The 20,288-nt window shown below is 41.4% G+C and overlaps 1 protein-coding gene across 1 annotated transcript in view; it reads right to left on the bottom strand.

Moving 5' to 3' along the window:
- Positions 1 to 20,288, bottom strand: part of COL19A1 (collagen type XIX alpha 1 chain) — a 417,920-nt gene that overhangs the window by 81,482 nt on the left and 316,150 nt on the right. Inside the window, exons 17-18 of the mRNA XM_043890428.1 lie at positions 8,645 to 8,689; positions 2,635 to 2,697 (exon numbers count right to left, since the gene is read on the bottom strand). Coding sequence (XP_043746363.1) covers positions 2,635 to 2,697; positions 8,645 to 8,689 — 108 coding nt within the window. The remainder of the gene's footprint in view (positions 1 to 2,634; positions 2,698 to 8,644; positions 8,690 to 20,288) is intronic.

The following is a 20,288-nucleotide window of genomic DNA, read 5'->3' as shown; positions in this document are numbered from 1 at the left end:
GGAGCCTGGTTGTCTAGAGAGCTGATATTTTGTTTTAATTCCGGTGGCTACTACCTGGGGCAAGTCATTTACATTTTGTAGACTCTTTTTCCTTATTTATAAAATCCTGGGGTTCAACTAGATGACATTTTCACTCCGATATCTAACCTAATCATGTAGTAAATGTCCTGTAACAGGGGACAAACTGCCATTTAAAGTACCACTCAGGCTCAGAGTTCAGATTTGGATGAAGATTATTCTTCTGTTTGGACCTTCTGGTTATCATGTTAAGTTCAGATCCTGTTCCAGAATAGAAAGGCTGAGACCACAGAGAGCTAGACTGCTTTACTAGTGATGTGACATTTGTGTTTTTTCCTGTGGGAAGCTGGGAGAAAGGCAGGCAAAGATGTATTAACACAAGGAAGGTGGGATAATTCACAGCTTAAGAGGGAACTGACAAGGAGGAGAGCTGGGAGGGTAAGGTAGATGGGGAGAAAGGCGGTCTCAGGGGTGGGCCTTGGTAACAGGACAGAAAGCTAAGGGAAACTTTCATGAACTGTGAAATCCCCCAGTTCTTGCTACTCATAGCACGGCCCAGCATCCACAGCCTGGAGCACAGCCTGAGTGTGTTGAGAAATACACCTGCTCAGTCTGAAAGCGGCTCTTTTGCCCCTTTCCTGCTTCCCCATTTCTGTTCCCCTCTGAACTTAAGAGAACCTAAATATAAAAATGAGATCACCAAGCAATTGGAACTAACTCCTGACTTATGCTGTCCTGAATGCACACCATACCTTGCCTAAGCTATTAATTTTTTCCTAGATAAAAAAGAATGAAGAATTAGACTGTTAAAAAATGACTAGCTCTCTCCCTCAATGGCCCCCTTGGTAATCCTGCAGGAGATCATGCATCAAGATCACATTTGAAGAGATAGTCAGCCAGTTTGCACTCAAAGGAAAAAAGATTCAGATTCCAACCTCTTGCCTCAGTGTTTCACTGAGGTTCTTGCTGCCCTGCCCCCCTCCCCACTCTTTTCCCTTTAAAAACTGTCCTGGCTGAAAAGAATCTTGGGAGTTGGTCTCAGGACATGAGTCCACCTTCTCCCCAGGTTGCGAGCTTTTCTGATTACAGCACCTTTCCTGCTGACACTTGCCTCTGCAACTGTTGGCTTATGCGCAGTGAGCAGCTGAACTGAACTTGAGTTTGGTAATAAACCGCTACCCAGACCTGCTGAATTAGGATTAGCATTTCAAAAGGATCTTCAGCAATTCAAGTTCACATTTAGTCTGAGAGGCACTGCTCTAATCCACTCAAATTTCTCTTTTTGCTCTACAAGTCCCAGCTATTCCAGTAGAATTTTAGTAAATCTTAGGTCCTGGTTTGCCACGCAGCATGTGGAAATTAAAAGAAGGTGTCAGTGCTCCAATGTGGAGGGGAGACAGGGTGGGGGCAAGGGGCAGATAAGAGGTGAGGAGAGGTGCCCCTAAGTGTGGAGTTATAGGAGTCAGCTGGCAGATGGAAGGCACAGCAGACCCCACGCTGATTTGTGGGAGAGAGGAGATTTCCTAGAAAGTCTTGGAAGTCTCAGGCATGGAACCCCAGTGAGGACTGTTACTGGTTTGGACAGAAAACCAAAGGCAAGAGTGACCCCTGAAGGAGGAGAACTTCGGAGCACAAGGGGGACAGCATGAACTCTAAAGCTGTCAGAACAATGACTATCATCGCCAAAGATGTTTTATTTTTAAAGCTGAAGCACAAGGAGAATTTGACTTTGTGATATTAAATACTCTTCATATTGTTCCCATTTGGCAGGCATGCAGGAATTTTAGTGACCTCTTCATTTTTATCTCTGGCCAACCAATAATCTCTGTTCATCCCAGCAAGGGAAGAGGTAAAAGTTAATTTTTTTTAAGTGTTACATTTTTTTTTAACAAAGATGAAACATTAGTTAAGTCATTCTTGCTGATTCTGGCGGGCTGCTGTGGGGTTTTGGTTTTTTTTTTTTAAGCAGAATTAAAAAATATATATTTTTGTAATTAGGATTCATGTCATCTCTTTAGGTAGTCCCATTTGAATATAAATGATACTGAAGGTACTTTTTTCCACCAAAAGAACTAAATTTTGGAAGAATCTGGCCTCAGTAATATTTAAGAAGTCATTTTGACCTATAAAAACCTAAGAATAACTTCAGAGACTACACTGAGAGTAATTGTTTGAGCAAAGATAAACGTCTTTATTTATTTATTTTTTATAAATTAGCCCTTTTGATATGCTGATTTTATTATTCATTTTAGCTATTATCTTTAGTTACAGCAGGACAGCTTAGTGATTTTTAAACCCTGGGTTGTGGAATCAGCCTGCCTAGGAGTGATTCATGGTTTCAGTACTTCCTAGCTTAGGGACCTTAGGGAAGTTACTTAACCTTTCTGTGCCTCGGTTTCCTCATCCGAAGGATGGGGATTTTTTTTTTAAATGAACGAAGTGAGGTAATACGTGTAAAAACTTAGTACCTCATTTAGAGAACATGACCAAATATCTGATCTATTGTTCCTTATGCCAGGGACAACCAACGCACATGGAATTGGGGCTGATTAAGAAAAATATCTTAATTCTATCTTTTGAATATTCTCCCTCTGCTCTCAAAGCTAAAATACTTACAGATTCTCCCTTTTCACCTTTAGGGCCAATAGATCCTGGAAATCCTGGCGGTCCAGTTTCACCCTTTCAAGAAAAGCAGAAGACAGTTTTGCATGAGGCTAGGTGAGTCCTGTTGTGACCTTCAGGGTGGCAGCACAACTTGTACCCTTCTAACAATGGAATTTAACTATTAACCCCCAAGGGGCAGTTGGAAGCTCTGAATCCAGTAGGTTACTCGCATAATAACGTGTTTATCAGCACTCCACAATGCCTTTAGGTCTTTTAGAAATCCACTATTCATTATGATTTTTAAAATTAATGTGAGACAAAAGTCAATTATTTTTCAAGCAAAGAATATTTAGAGAAAATAATTATAATTATGCTCTGCTGCGCCAAAAAAAAAAAAAAAAATTGTGGCCTTAAAGACATCATGTTGTTTAACTGACACAGTAATCCAAATTCATTTTATTTCAGATATTTCTTTCTTTTTTCAAGTAGGGGAAGATATAGGAGGAAAAAGACGTCTCTCCACTGTTTCTAGCACTCATTCACCACTGTTCTCTTGCAAAGAAGGCCTTCTTGATGGGACATATAAAGACTATTTTGAGAAAATAAAATTTTAGAAATAATATTTGTGGTAAGGAAATGTACCACTAATTAAACGATAGAGATGTTTCAGCGTTGTGCTTCCATTTACTATTAACCAACAACCCTGAATGCCACACAATTGTTAAGTGCAGCCATTAGAACGTATGTAGGGCTTTCCTGGTGGCTCTTGCCAATGCAGGAGACAAGTGTTTGAGCCCTTGATCAGGAGATTTCTTGGAGAAGGAAATGGCAACCCACTCCAGTTTTCTTGCATGGAAGTCCCACGGACAGAGGAGCCTGGCAGGCTGCAACCATGGGGTTGCAGAGTTGGACAGAACTGAGTGACTAGCAACAACTAGAACGTATATAATGCTGGGTTGATTTCCAACCCCAAGAGCATTTTTGCAAAACAGTGTTCATCATTGCATTTCCAAGCATATAGCTTTTCTGCCCCTTGTATCTTTTTTATTTCAGAAAAAGATACAAAAAAGATAAAGTTGAATATGTCAAACCTCCATGGACAAGGCACCCACCCAAGATGGAAGAAAAAAAACCTTAAAGTCAAAGAGGAAATTTCATATTCCCTCTCTATTTCTGTGCCAGAGAGAGTCACTGTTATGAATTTAGTACTTACATTTTCAGTCTACATTTTTGTACTTTTACTGCATATGTGGAACCATAAAGAGTATGCTATTCTGGATATTTAAAACAAATTTTATAAAAGCCACTGGTTAATCTTGTATATGACATTCTGTGACTTCTCCCCCAACTCAATGTGGTTTTTAATATCCATCCTCTTTTGATACATAGAGATCTAATTTATTCACTGAACCTTTGGATAGTATTATAGTGTGTTAATGGATCAGGGGTCATCTAAGCCCCACTCATGGGTATTTGGGCTTCCCATGGGGCTCAGTGGTAAAGAATACGCCTGCCAATGCAGGAGATGTAAGAGGCATGGGTTTGATTCCTGGGTTGGGAAGATCCCCTGGAGAATGGCAACCCACTCCAGTGTTCTTGCCTGGAAAATCCCATTGACAGAGAAGCCTGGTGGGCTTCAGTTTATGGGGTTGCAAAAGAGTCGGGCACAACTGAGAGGCTGAGCACAAATGGGCATTCTGTTGTCTTATAAACAGGGTTGCAATGAACATCTCTACACATGTCCCCTTGTGTGGATATGTTTATCTGTTTCTTTTGAAGCCTCAAACAGTCAGCCCTAAAGACACTGGTTTACTTTTATATTTCTATCCTAATCAGATCTTGTGATTTAGCTTAGAGGAAGAGGGAGTCAGTCATTCGTAATGGATAGACAATGTCTTTTTTTTTTTTCAAGGAGGCTTCCAGATTTGTGGAATATATTTTGTAAATTTAATCTTCATTTATTAATACAAGTATTTTCCCTTATAGTGTACCATCTAAACATACAATGTAACATCAGTTTTAGACTTACCATATTGTAGGAGAATCCATTTTCCTACAGATAGTAAGTTCTATCCATAATGGTGGAGACATTAAGGGACTGATTGCTGTTGGTTTGACAGACTAAACAACTGGTCTTGTACAAGTGTTAGACTGTATAGAGTGTTGGCCTTCCTATCACCCATCTGATAGATGTTAAAAGCCTCAGTGCACTGGGGCAAAAATAAGCCCAGTAATTCAAGCCAGCTGCATAAAGTAAATGTAGAAATCAAGGAAAGGGTCTAGGAGTTACTATAAAAGTCACATCCGCTTGATACAAAAATGAAAGGGGAGAGGAATATGCCTGAAGGAAGAGTAACTATGTTCACAGCTGCTAAGTATTTAAAACAACGTATACAGGTCTCTACTGAAATGCAGAGGAAGGACCAGGCAGAGGCTTTGGTCCACCTCTGTTTGGTATGGAGGTATGGCTGGGCTTGGCAGAAGTCTTAGAGGCCAGCTCCTCAATACAAAACTCTATAAACAAAAGCATTTCCCACCTGAATCTTAAACACATATGGAGTTGTTCTTCATATTTAAAATGGATGTTCAGTAATTTATGACTGTAATTATGAGTTGAAAGATCAGTGATGGATTTACTTAGCTTCGGGAAAGGCAGTCATTTAAATTGACACTCTGGATGCTATCTGAAAGGTCTGGTGGTGTTAAACCTCCATCTTTTTCCTCTGACAATTGCTCTAAAAGACACCACTAATTTCTCAGGGGTCCTTAGATATTCCACCTCCTGATTCTTCTGTCTCTATAAAGGAGCAGCTCTCCCCGACCGACTTGCAGATACATCATCCCATCACTGCATCCTGGCTTTGTCAGGAAGCTACAGAGCGGAGGTCATCATTTCAGTCCTGGCAGGTGGCTTGCACGGATGCCTGGGTCTCTATCAGCTGGTAGTATTTGTTGCTCTTTCTTCCTGTATCTTGAATCAGAACGAGGCTGCTAACCTAGCAGTGATTTGTGTCAATTCTATTGCTATTTGTATTGACTTTGGTGTTTTACTGGAAGTGTGTGTGCATGCTAAGTCACTTCAGTTGTGTCCGACTCTGTGTAACCCTATGGACTGTAGCCTGCCAGGTTCCTCTGTCCACAGGATTCTTCAGGGAAGAATACTGGAGAGGGTTGCCATGCCCTTGTCCAGGGGCTCTTCCCGATCCAGGGATGGAACCCCTGTCTTTTATGTCTCCTGCATTGGCAGGCGGGTTCTTTACCACTTTGGGTTCCAAATGGTAGGCTGGCTTTGTGATTCTATTCTGCCAGCCGTGCGTTGAGAAGTGGAGTATGATATAGCAAAAGTCATGCATATGTTGAAATTGTACTTCTGGCTCAATCTTACATTCTACAACATAAATTGAATCTCTTCTCCATCAAAATTATGGTGGGAGAAGCAAAGATCATCAAGACTGGATGTTAAGTATGATAACTATGAATACCAAAAAGACATGAATGATACTCCATGAGAAGAAAGAAAGTTTAGAATGGGTGAGCAGTGAGGAACAAAGCGTTAGTGAGGGCTTAATATATGTCAGGCATTGTGCTTTGGGTAAGGTCATCTCATCTCATCTGATTTAAATCCTGCCATCAACTCTGTGTAGATATATTTTGCCCATTTCACAAACGAGTAAATTGAAGACCAGAGGACTGGAGTGTCTTTTCTGAAGAGACATAGCTGTTAATGGCACAATCAGCTTTTGACCCCAGAGCCCAGGTTCCTTCCATCATTCAATGGTTCTCAACCCTGGCTGCCGGGTAGAATCATCTGAAACTCTTCTAAATAACAGCAACATGAACCCCACTCCAGATCAACCAGAGACATGAGTTCTGCCCCACATCAGAGTCCTGGAGATGGGGCCCGAGACTGGTAATTTCCAAAAGCCCTCAGGGGACTCCAGTGCGCAGCCGAGGTTCAGAACCACTGGGGTCCACCAGGGTGCGAGCAAAGGTCTGAGGGAGCAGCTTGAAGGGGCCTCAAATTCTCACTACAGTGACCTCTGAACAGCATCACCAAGAATGGAAGTATAGACTCAGCCCAGGTATGGAGTGTGCACAGGCAGAAGTGATTCTGCTTCTCTAGCAAGGGTGGTCTTACGTTTTAGAAGTCATCCTATGCATTTTTTTTATGGGGACAGTCTTTCTCCTGTTAATTAAAATTCCTACAAATCATTTCACATGGGCATTTATATCAGGTACTGTATCCAGTTCTCTGTAGACTCCCCTGGGTATTTCTTTGGGTGGGAAGAGGGAACAGTCATGCCTCTGGCTTTTTCTAATTCCACTTAAGATTCTGAAGCAATTAGAAAAGATTTTGAGCCATAGAAAGTGTCCTTAGAGTTACAAATACACCTGTTTTACAGAATCAAATTTCTCAACATTGAGGTCTTCAGAATTCCTAAGGAACATGTGTTTCCTAATGAACAGAGCAAAACGGGAGCCAGCTGCTTTGTTTCAAGGAATGAATCATGATTTAAATACTTTAAAAGTGCCACAGCTCTCTTTGCTCAGCTGTCCTAAGTGACAAGCTCTTTTTTTTTTTACTCCTTAGTCTGCATGTGTCCTGCAGTAATTGCTTAAAATATAATGTGTTCGTTATGGTGGTGTAGGAATTCCATAAGCTATTTGGTTACAGGAAATAATGTTAATGTACTAGAAGTGCAATCCAAGACACATAAATGACATTACTGCTGTGTAATCAATTTTTAGGGATGTCTTTTTAAGAATGTCAAGGTTTTTATTTTTATTTTTTGCAGGAAATTTCATTTGCAATGGTCAGTCTATAAGAAGCTTCCCATTCTGTGGAGACTATCTCTAAGCAGTTTTTTTTTTTTTCTTTCTGGTGACGGAGGTATGATTTTGTGAATAGATGGGCTGCATGGATTTATAAGGCACGGAAGTCATATTTTCTTGGATTCATGTTGAAATACCCTGCCCTCAATCATGAGAATTTTCACTGGGTGAATGAAGGAAGGGCGCACTCACAGGTCATGTTCCTGCAGAGTATTTTCAGTCCTATTCATCTCTGTCTGTGGATTTGATGTGCATTGTTTCTTGTGTCTTTTGTTTCTTTTTTAAAGTATGGCTGATTTACAATGTCATGTTAGTTTAAGGTGTACAGCAAAGTTGTTCAGTTTTACATACACATATATATCTGTATTTTCAGATTCTTCTCCCTTATAGGTTATTACAAAATATTGAATATAGTTTCCTCATTTTTTTTTCTTTTTCTTGACAATGGCAATTTCCCACTGAATCTAAGGTCATCACAATTGCAGGATCAAATAGAAGTGACACATCTTTTTGAGAAGGCAAGTGCATTTGTCATCTTCACAGCTAATATAATGAAACTCGTGAATGATGACAATGAGAAGGCAATGGAAATTCACCAGCGTTTTAATTTTAAAGCTGTTTTGAAATAATTATTTGGTTAAACTGCTACTGTACATGATAAAACCCCGCCCCAAAATGCTCCCATGACAGCTTATGCTTGGATACTTAAGAGGACAGAAAAATAGCAAGCCTCAGGCATCCTGTCACAGGGCCTTTCAGATTGCTTTTGCCACCTATGCGGATCCAAGAAACATCTAACTATAAACTGAAACATGTGCCCTAATTTCATTTACCTGTGACAGTTATGTGACAGCTCTTTCCCCTCACTGTGGAAGTGTTCCCTTCTTGTGGTCAGCTACTCAGGGCTTCCAGGGGAGGCCGAGCTCAGTCCCGCTTGCTCAGGAGGCGGGGAGAGTGGCGCCCCCTGCAGGCTGACGTGGAACCTGCGGGGCAGTGGGGCTGCCCTGATGTGTGAATGTGTGAAGTGAAGTCGCTCAGTCATATCCGACTCTTTGTGACCCTGTGGACTGTAGCCCACCAGGCTTCTCTGTCCATGGGATTCTCCAGGCAAGAATACTGGAGTGGGTTGTGAATGTGTGAATTGGTATAAAAACCTAGATGTCTCTACTCACTCTGCAAATTTGATTACCTTCTCTCCTTTTAGAACACCAGCTCCATGTTCACCAACATTTCCCTGAGTAAACATGAAACAAAAATTTTTAAAAATCCATTTATTTTTAAAACAGTCCTTACTTTAACATAAAAATAGATAAGAGCACTGTAAAAGCTTTTATCCCATTTGCCTCTCTCACACTCTGTCAAATATTCCTGAAATATTTGCCTCTGTCAAACATTCCTGAAAAACTCTCACTTTTGAGACCCTACTTGTCCTCACTGTGACCTCCACCCTACCCGGTCAGGAGGTGACGCTGGAGAAACAGCACATCTCCAGGGGAGAATCAGCAAAAGTCCAAGCTAATGTCCGGAAGCCTCGTTTGGTTTTGATACAACTTTCAACACTAGTAGTGGTATCTTTGTTGCTCAGTGTAATGGATGTTCCATTATCGACCTTGCGGCTGCACTTGGTTCTCTCATGACTTGTATTACATGTACTCTGCTTCTTCTCCTGTCCCACTGTCCGCTCCTCTCCAACCAGCTCCTCACTGGTCAAGCCTGGACCTCCTCGGGACCTCATCCAGCTCTCTTCTTGATTCAACCTTTTGTCCCAGGTACGCTTATCCATTCCGTGGCTGGGGCATTATCTACACCAGGACAGACAAATCTGTAAACCCAGCGCATGTTTCCCTTCTAGATTTTGACCCCTATATCTACTTATCTACTTGATGCGTTCATTTATAAATTCTAGAAGAGAGCTAGAGTAAGAAAGATAAGAGAATATCTCATTGTTAACAGCTGTTAGTCCAGAAGTGGGAGGATGATAATTAACTTCTTCCTAACATATCTCTGCAGTTTGACTTGTTAAAATGAGTAGTAATTTCATTTTATAATTGAAAAAAACTACATAAAGAAAGAAAGTCTGCATCCAACCTCTCCTGTCCATAGACTCTTTCTTTTTCCATCTAGGTTTCATCATTGACACGGCCTTCCTCTGCTCCTTAAGGACAGTGTCATCCAGTCTGGTGCCTCTGCCCTAAGTCTCTTCATTCCAGCTACCTCCACTGGAAGGCCACCAACACACCTTGCAGGATCATTATTGCAAAGGCTCCCTCATTGGCCCCTATAACCTCCTCTTGCTCCCCTGACACACATGTTCTCTACAGAAGGTCAGAATGTCAAGACATTCTGACTTCCTTTCTTCAAAACCTCAGCAAAGTCATATAAAGGGTCTTCTCTCAGCCCCTCAAATGGACCAGGATCCTTCTTGTCTCTCCCTGTAGTCTCCCGCTCTGTCCTCACCTCTTCATCTGGTTAGCAATGACTCAGATCTCAGCTATTATAAAATGCATTCTGAGGGTCTCCAGACAGGTTCCCCTCACACCTTCTCATTGGACATCATGTTTCTCCTTCTTAATACCAACTAACATTTAAAATTTTGTATTTCTTTAAAACTTCTTATGTTAGCATGTAAGACCTATGAGACCTGGAACTGAATGCCCACCCCATGCCTATAGCAGTACATAACATATAGGAAGCACTCAATAAATATTTGTTGAATAAATAAGCCAATCACTGTTGTTACAGTTTAACATTTTAAATGTGCCTTCATATTACTCATGCTACTCTAGTTAAAAAGAAGTCGTTTAGGGGATTCCCTGGTGGCTCAGTGGTAAAGAAATTGCCTGCCAATACAGGAGACATGGGTTCAATCCCTGATCCGGGAAGATCCCACATGCTTCAGAGCGACTAAGCTAGTGAGACACAACTATTGAGCCTGTGCTCTATAGCCCACAAACCACAACTGCTAAAGCTTGCCTGCCAGGAGCCGTTGTTCTGAAAAGAGAAGTCACTGCAATGAGAAGCCTGCACATGGCAATTAGAGAAGAGCCCACACAGCAGTGAAGACCCAGCACAGACAAAAATAAATAGATAAATAAAATTATTTTAAAAAATTGAAAAATAAAAATAAAATTTGAGGAGAAAGAGACTAAAACTTCTATTAAAAATAAGTAGTTTATAACTGCTGTTATTAATATTATTGGTCCTGTGATAGTCTCTCATTTTTCCTACTTACCTTTGATCTCAGATATCTAAATTGAAAACAAAAATTGTAGTCCCCAAATCTTAAGTTATAAATCATTTGCTATTGTTGTTCAGTCTCTTGTCATGTCTGACTCTTTGCTGCCCCATGGACTGCAGCAGGCCAGGCTTCCCTGTCCTTCACCATCTCCCAGGGTTTGCTCAAACTCATGGACATTGAGTCGGTGATACTATTCAACCATCTCGTCCTCTGTCGTCCCCTTCTCTTGCCTTCAACCTTTCCCAGCATCAGGGTCTTTTTTAATGAGTTGAGTCTTCACATCAGGTGGGCAAAGTATTGGAGCTAGCTTCAGTATCAGTCCTTCCAATGGATATTCCAGGACTGATTTCCTTTAGGATTTACTGATTTGATCTCCTTGCAGTACAAGGGACTGTCATGAGTCTTCTCCAACACCACAGTTCAGAGGCATCAATTCTTTGGTACTCAGCCTTCTTTATGTTCCAACTCTCAGCTCCATACATGACTACTGGGAAAACCACAGCTTTGACTATATAAACCTTTGTTGGCAAAGTAATGTCTCTGCTTTTAAATATGCCGTCTAGGTTTGTCATAGCTTTTCTTCCAAGGAGCAAGCGTCTTTTAATTTTGTGGCTGCAGTCACCGTCTGCAGTGATTTTGGAGCCCTCCCAAAATAAAGTCTGTCACTGTTTCCACTGTTTCCCCATCTATTTGCCATGGAACCAGATGCCATGATCTTAGTTTTCTGAATGTTGCACTTTAAGCCAGGTTTTTCATTCTCCTCTTTCACTTGATGAAGAAGTTCTCTAGTTCCTCTTCTCTTTCTGCCATAAGGATGGTGTCCTCTGTGGCTTCATCCAGCCTGGCATTTTGCATGATGTGAAACATATAAGTTAAATAAGCAGGGTGACAATATATAGCCTTGATGTACTCATTTCCCAATCTGGAACCAGTCTATTGTTCCATGTCCAGTTCTAACTGTTGCTTCTTGACCTGCATACAAGTTTCTCAGGAGGCAGGTAAAGTGGTCTGGTAGTTCCATCTCTTGAAGAATTTTCCATTGTGATTCACACAGTCAAAGGCTTTGGCATAGTCAATGAAGCAGAAACAGATGTTTTTTATGGAATTCTCCTGCTTTTTCTATAATCTAATGGATATAGGCGATTTGATCTGGTTCCTCTGCTTTTCTAAATCCAGATTGAACATTGGAAGTTCTCAGTTCATGTACTGTTGGAAGTTTAGCTTGGAGAATTTTGAGTATTACTTTGCTAGCGTGTGAGATGAGTGCAATTGTGTGGTAGTATGAACATTCCTTGGCATTGCTTTTCTTTGGGATTGGGGTGAAAACCAACTTTTCCAGTCCTTTGGCCACTGCTGAGTTTTCCAAATTTGCTGGCATATTGAGTGCAACACTTTAACAGCATCAACTTTTAGGATCTGAAATAGTTCAGCTGGAATTCCATCACTTCCACTAGCTTGGCTCCTAGTGATGTTTCCTAAGACCCACTTAACTTCACACTCCAGGATGTCTGACTCTAGGTGAGTGATCACACCATTGCAGTTATCTGGATTATAAGATCTTTTTTGTATAGTTCTTCTGTGCAAGGATATATATGAAAGTGAGGTATGACACCCTGAGTCACATACATAAAGAATGACCAGTTACAAAATGGTAAGCTATTTGAGTGCAATCTGCACAGAAACATAAAAACTTTAGGAGTTTCCTGAAAATACTGCTATCTGGGCCTGGAGCCAATAACCATGCATAGCCCATCAGAGTCTCTGCCTGGCTGTGTTTGTGCTAAGATGTGTGGGGAAGGTGGAACATGCTTGGTCTAAGACAGTGGCCCCCAATCTTTTTGGCACCAGGGACCAATACTGTGGAAGATAATTTTTCCACAGACAGGGTGGCGTATGGTTTCAGGATGATTCTCATAAGGAGTGTGCAACCTAGATCCCTTGCATGCATGGTGAACAGTAGGGTTTGCACTGCTGTGAGAATCTAATGCCACCACTGATCTCACCACTGGAGGGGAGCTCAGGTAGTAATGCAAGTGATGAGGAGTGGCTATAAATACAGATGAAGCTTTGCCCACTCGCCTGCCCACTGTTCACCTCCTGCTGTGTAGTCCAGGGGCTTGGGGCCTCAGGTCTAAGACATAGGTTGTCCAGGGATAGTTTTGGACTGGGAGGCCCCGTGCTCTTGACTTTCAGAGCAGAGGAGTACTCAAAGGATATCTGCTGAGATCATCTCACAGCACCTTGGTTTAGGTCCTCCTCCCTAGCTGATCCCCCAACAACCTAAAGGGCGTCACAGATGCTGTGAGATGAAGAGATGCCTCTGCAGCACCAAGTCATATTATTCTATCCATATACTCTATTGTTCTAAAATCTTGATTTTTCTGGAGGTTTTCACATCCAGAAAAACAACATGGTATTTACTACCAAGCAGAGTATCATATGGTTGCTTCATGCAATAGCTCTTTCAGGAAACCTATCTAAATAAGGACCCTCAGTGGCCTCTGTAGGTGTTATCCACTCTTGGCTAACAACACTCAAGGCAGAGGCAAACTTGAACTTCATTTGCATTGATTTGTTGACATGTGAGATTCTCCTCTCTGCTTTCTCCAAGCTAATTGTACCAGACAATTACTTGACTCTATAGAAATAATATGACTTCCCTTGTGGCTCGGGGGGGGGGGGGTAAAGAATCTGCCTGCAATGTGGGAGACCTGGGTTTGATCCCTGGGTCAGGAAGATCCACTGGAGAAGGGATAGGCTACCCACTCTAGTATTCTTGGGCTTCCCTTGTGGCTCAGCTGGTAAAGAATCCACCTGCAATGCGGGAGACCTGGGTTCGATCCCTGGGTTGGGATGATCCCCTGGAGAAGGGAAAGGCTACCCACTCCAGTATTTGGCCTGGAGTGTATAGTCCATGGGGTTGCAAAGCGTTGGACACGACTGAGCGACTTTCATACCACGTAGAAATAATAAGAGACTTGTTGTTGCTCAGTTGCTCAGCCATGTCTGACTCTTGGTGACTTAGTCCTCATGTTTCTGGAACTCACAGTTCTGCCTCAGATGTTATTCTAAGTTTACCAGGTCAGTTTGTGCCTTGCTGCCATGTTATTTGAATGGTTCTCAGAAACCTTTTGAGTAGCTTTAATAGATGTACAATTTTGAATATATTGTTGAAAAGCTTCTGTGGTGCAGTGATGAGGGTTATTTTGTGTGGGGTGATACTCAGCCTAAACATTTCAGGAACTCTGGGGAGATCAGGATGGCACAGTAGGCGGACACTGAGTTCACCTCGCCCTTTGAACACAACAATAACACAACCACGTGTGGAGCAACTCTCACTGCAAACAAACTGGAGATTGACAGAGAGGCTCTTATACAATCAAGACTGTAAGAGAGGTGCACACAGAATCAGGTAGGAAGGGAAGAGAAGCAATCAGCTGGGATTGTGCCTGTAGTGAGGGACACAGATGAGAAGGGGGACCCCACAGGCTCAGAGATTCTCCCTGGGGAGTGAGCAGTTTGAACCACATTTTGGGCACCCCAGTCCTAGGCATTGACGTCAGGAAGAAATGTCTCCTCAGGGGGCTTGAGAACCAGCGGCACTGAGAATGTAAGAAACCTAGAGCCTGCTTGTGAAGAGGCTTACCCCCAGGAAGGACGGAAGCAGACAAAAGCTATCCTGAACCCTGCATGGTTCCTGCGGCCCCCTCCGTGTGTGCCCCAGCCCAAGCAGAGTGCCTGGCCCAGCTGGCTTGCTCCGTGGCACAGCACCACGCTAGGGCAAGGACTGCCAGGGCCGAGGGAGGGATGCAGTAGGGGATGAAGACCTGGCACATCATCTGGATGCGGGCAACAGCCATCGCTGTCACTCCTGGAGGCAGCAGACTGGGAGCCGTCCAGAACCCCAAAGGTCTCAGGACCACCACAGCCTGAACGCTGACCCACACCACGCACCCATTCCAGGCCCTCTTGCTCCAGCACTGCTTCCCTCCAAAGGCAAGGGTGCTGGTCGTGGGAGAGGCAAAGGGCACACACACAGAGGGCATGGAAGCATCTCAGGCCTGACCCTCACGTCTTCTGCTCCAGCAACTGGGAACCTGCCCCCATCCCCAGTGGGGTGGCGATGGTCACGAGTCAGAGGAGAAGCCTTGAATCACACCTGGATCCAGCTCTCATGCCATCTCATGCTCGATTTTCTACCAAGGTGGTAGTAATCAGCACATCCTAGGGGAAGACGTGACTCAGGCTCAGGCCAGCTCCAGCTCTCCCACTGGGCACATACGGACTATATAGGGATGCTCCCACTAAAGGACACTCCTTCAAGACCATACCGGTAACTGTTTCACCTAACGTCAGAGACAGAGAAAGTTAGCAAAATGAGAAGACAGATTTGATTCAAAGGGGACAAAAGAAAACTCCTAAGAGAACAAACAATAAAACAGAAATAAATAATTCATCAGTTAAAGATTTCAAAGCATTAGGAATAAGAATGATAAGTGAATTAGAGAAAAGAACAGATGAACACACTGAGACTTTAATAAGGAACTAGAAAATATAACAAAGAACCAGGAAGAACTGAAGAATACAGTAAATAAGCAACACACACACACACACGAAGGAGTGAATAGCAGGCTAGGTGGAACAGAAGGACACATAGTGATCTGGAAGATATAAAAACGAGAATCACACGACCAAAGCAGAAAGGAGAAAAACAAATTTTAAAAAACGGGAACAGTTTAAGGGGGCTCTGAGACAACATCAAGCATATCAGTCTTTGTATTATTGGGAACTCAGAAGAAGACAGACAGAAAGTAGTAAAAAAGTGCATTTGATGAAATTGTGTCTGAAAACCTCCCAAACCTGAAGAAGGAAGTGTTATCCAAGTACAGGAAACATAGAATGTCCCAAATAGGATGAACCCAAACAGACCTTCACCAAGACATATAATTAAAATGGCAAACGTTAAAGTGAATTCTAAAGGCAGCAAGAGAGAAACAAAGAATCATATACCAGGGAACCCCCGTGAGGCTATCAACTGATTTTATAGAAACTTTGTAGACCAGAAGGGAAAGTGCTGAAAAGTAAAAACCTACAACCTAGCATAATCTACCCAGAAAAGTTATCATTTAGTATTGAAGGAGAGATAACTTCTCAGACAAGAAAAAACTCAAAAAGTTCATCAATACTAAACTTACCCTAAAAAAAAAGTTAAAGAGTCATCTCTAAGTGGAAACAAAAAGGTTACAGTCAGAAGAAAGACTATATGGAAAGAAAAAAATCTCACTAGAAGAGGGAAAAATATAGCAATGGCTGTGAATCAACTATTTAAGCTAGTTACAAAGATTAAAAGGAAATAAAATTGTAGAATGTACTATAATAAACAGGGAAGGGATAAACTTGAAGGTGTAAAATATGACATTGAAAACACAAAGTGTGGCTGAAAATAAAAAATATAAATATTTTAGACTATGATTGCACTTAAATGACTACTAGTTTAAGACAAAAAGAAATAGTTACAGGTCAACGTATGTGTAACCACAGATCAAAAACCTAAAATAAATACACAAAGAACTAGAGAGAAAGTAATACATGCACACCACTAAAGAAAGTGATCAAACCACAAGGGCAGAAACTACAACAATAAGAAAACAACAGAAGGATTACAAAAACAACCAGAAAATAAGTAAGAAAATGGCAGCGAGTACATTCCTATTAATTCACTTTAAGTGTCAACAGACTAAATGATCCAGTCAGAAGAAACAGAGTGGCTGATGGTATAAACACGAGACCCATCTGTATGATGCCTGCGAGAGACTCACGTCAGAGGGAAAGACAAGCAAACAGAAAGTGAAGGGATGGAAAAGGAAATAACAGCATTACTCATATCAGACAAAACAGACTTTAAAACAAAGTCTATACCAAAAGACAAAGCATTATATAATGATAAAAAGATCATTGTAAGAAGAGATATTATACTTGTTAATATACATGCACCCAATACAGAAGCACCGATATGTATAAAGTAAATATTAACAGGTATAAAGGAAGAAATTGACAATACATTAGTGGTAGTGGATTTTAATATTACACTTACACCAATGGATAGATCATTCAGAAAAGAAATCAATAAGGAAACCATAGTCTTAAATGACATTCTAGGCTAGTTGGACTTAATAGGTAAGTCCTGTTGGACTTAACAGGACATTCCATCCAAAAACAGCAAAAGAAACATTCTTTTCAAGTGCCCATGGAATGTTCTTTGGGATACATCACATGTTAGGCTGCAAAACAAGTCTGAACAATTTAACAGGACAGAAAATATATCAAGCATTTCTTCCAAGCACAATAATATGAAACTAGACATCAATTATATAAGAAAAATGGGAAAAACACAAACACATGGAGGCTAAACAATATGCTACTAAAAAAACAATGGGCCAATGTAGAAATCACAGGGGAAACCAGAAAATTGCTTGAGACAAAATAAAATAAAAACACAACTTTCTAAAATCTGTAGGGTTTAGTAAAAGCAGTCCTAAGAGGGAAGTTCATAGTGAGACACACCTATCTCAAGAAACAAGCAAAAAACCTCAAGTAAAGAAATATAATTTATCATATAAAGGAATGATAAAAAGAACAGCAGAAGGAAATAATAAATATCAGAGAGGAAATACATAAAATAAAAGCAAAAAAAATAGAAAAGATCAGTGAAACCAAAAGCTGGTTGTTTGAAAAGATAAACAAAGTTGATCCTTTAATGAGGATCATCAAGAAATAGAGAGGATCCAAATGAAACAATAAATGGAAGAGGAGTAATTAGAAATGATATCATAGAGATACAAAAAATCATAAGATAATACTACAAACAGTTATAGGCCAACAAATTGAACAACCTAGAAGAAATGGGCACATTTCTAGAAAAATACAATCTTTCAAGACAGAATAAAGAAGAAACAGACTATCTGAACAGATCAATCCCAAAAAGGCCAAGGCCAGACAGCTTCACAGGGGAATTCTACCAAATAAAGAAAGAAGAGCTAAAAATCTTTCTGCAACTGTCCTAAAAAATTGAAAAGAAAGGAACACCACAAAACACATTCTGTGAGACTACCATTACTTTAGGAGATACCCCTCGTCCAAGGTAAGGAGCAGCAGCTGCGCTTTGCTGGAGCAGCCATGAAGAGATACCCCACATCCAAGGTAAGAGAAACCCAAGTAAGACGGTAGGTGTTGCGAGAGGGCATCAGAGGGCAGACACACTGAAATGATAATCACAGAAAACTAGCCAATCTGATCACAGGACCACAGCCTTGTCTAACTCAGTGAAACTAAGCCATGCCATGTGGGGCCACCCAAGACGGATGGGTCATGGTGGAGAGGTCTGACAGAATGTGGTCCACTGGAGAAGGGAATGGCAAACCACTTCAGTATTCTTGTCTTGGGAACCCCATGAACAGTATGAAAAAGCAAAAAGATAGGACACTGAAAGAAGAACTCCCCAGGTCGGTAAGTGCCCAATATGCTACTGGAGATCAGTGGATAAATAACTCCAGAAAGAATGAAGAGATGGAGCCAAAGCAAAAACAATACCCAGTTGTGGATGTGACTGGTGATAGAAGCAAGGTCTGATGCTGTAAAGAGAAATATTGCATAGGAACCTGGAATGTTAGGTCCATGCTGCTGCTGCTAAGTCATGAATCAAGGCAAATTGGAAGTGGTCAAACAGGAGATGGCAAGAGTGAATGTCGACATTCTAGAAATCAGTGAACTCAAATGGACTGGAATGGGTGAATTTAACTCAGATGACCATTATATCTACTACTGTGGGCAAGAATCCCTTAAAAGAAATAGTGTAGCCATCATAGTCAACAAGAGTTCGAAATGCAGTACTTGGATGCAATCTCAAAAATGACAGAATGATCTCTGTTCATTTCCAAGGCAAACCATTCAATATCACAGTAATCCAAGCCTATGTCCCAACCAGTAACGCTGAAGAAGCTGAAGTTGAATGGTTCTATGAAGACCTACAAGACCTTTTAGAACGAACACCCAAAAAAGATGTCCTTTTCATTATAGGGGCCTGGAATGCAAAACTAGGATGTCAAGAAACACCTGGAGTAACAGGCAAATTTGGCCTTGGAGTACAGAATGAAGCAGGACAAAGGCTAATAGAGTTTTGCCAAGAGAACCCACTGGTCATAGCAAACACCCTCTTCCAACAACACAAGAGAAGACTTTACACATGGACATCACCAGATGGTCAATACAGAAATTAGATTGATTATATTCTTTGCAGCCAAAGATGGAGAAGCTCTATACAGTCAGCAAAAACAAGACCAGGAGCTGGCTGTGGCTCAGATCATGAACTCCTTATTGCCAAATTCAGACTTAAATTGAAGAAAGTAGGGAAAACCACTAGACCATTCAGGTATGACCTAAATCAAATCCCTTATGACTATACAGTGAAAGTGAGAAATAGACTTAAGAGACTAGATCTGATAGACAGAGTGCCTGATGAACTATGGACAGAGGTTCATGACACGTACAGGAGACAGGGATCAAGACCATCCCCATGGAAAAGAAATGCAAAAAGGCAAAATGGTTGTCTGAGGAGGCCTTACAAATAGCTGTGAAAAGAAGAGAAGCGAAAAGCAAAGGAGAAAAGGAAACATATTCCCATGTGAATGCAGAGTTCCAAAGAATAGCAAGGAGAGATTAAGAAAGCCTTCCTCAGCGAGCAATATAAAGAAATAGAGGAAAACAACAGAATGGGAAAGACTAGAGATCTCTACAAGAAAATTAGAGATACCAAGGGAACATTTCATGCAAAGATGGGTTCAATAAAGGACAGAAATGGTATGGACCTAACAGAAGCAGAAGATATTAAGAAGAGGTGGCAAGAATACACAGAAGGACTGTACAAAAAAGATCTTCACGACCCAGATAATCACGATGGTGTGATCACTCACACTCACCTACAGCCAGACATCCTGGAATGTGAAGTGAAGTGGGCCTTAGAAAGCATCACTATGAACAAAGCTAGTGGAGGTGATGAAATTCCAGTTGAGATATTTCAAATCCTGAAAGATGATGCTGTGAAAGTGCTGCACTCAATATGCCAGCAAATTTGGAAAACTCAGCAGTGGCCACAGGACTGGAAAAGGTCAATTTGCATTCCAATCCCAAAGAAAGGCAATGCCAAAGAATGCTCAAACTACCTCACAATTGCACTCATCTTACACACCAGTAAAGTAATGCTCAAAATTCTCCAAGCCAGGCTTCAGCAATACGTGAACCGTGAACTTCCAGATGTTCAAGCTGCTGTTAGAAAAGGCAGAGGAACCAGAGATCAAATTGCCAACATCCTCTGGATCATCGAAAAAGCAAGAGAGTTCCAGAAAAACATCTATTTCTGCTTTATTGACTATGTCAAAGACTTTGATTGTGTGGATCACAATAAAATGTGGAAAATTCTGAAAGAGATGGGAATACCAGACCACCTGACCTGCCTCTTGAGAAACCTGTATGCAGGTCAGGAAGCAACAGTTAGAACTGGACATGGAACAACAGACTGGTTGCAAATAGGAAAAGGAGT

The sequence above is a fragment of the Cervus elaphus genome, chromosome 28 (genome assembly GCF_910594005.1).
Source record: "Cervus elaphus chromosome 28, mCerEla1.1, whole genome shotgun sequence".
NCBI classification, from domain to species: domain Eukaryota; kingdom Metazoa; phylum Chordata; class Mammalia; order Artiodactyla; family Cervidae; genus Cervus; species Cervus elaphus.
Note: the sequence above shows the minus strand (reverse complement) of the source record. Positions and strands in the feature narration are given on the sequence as shown.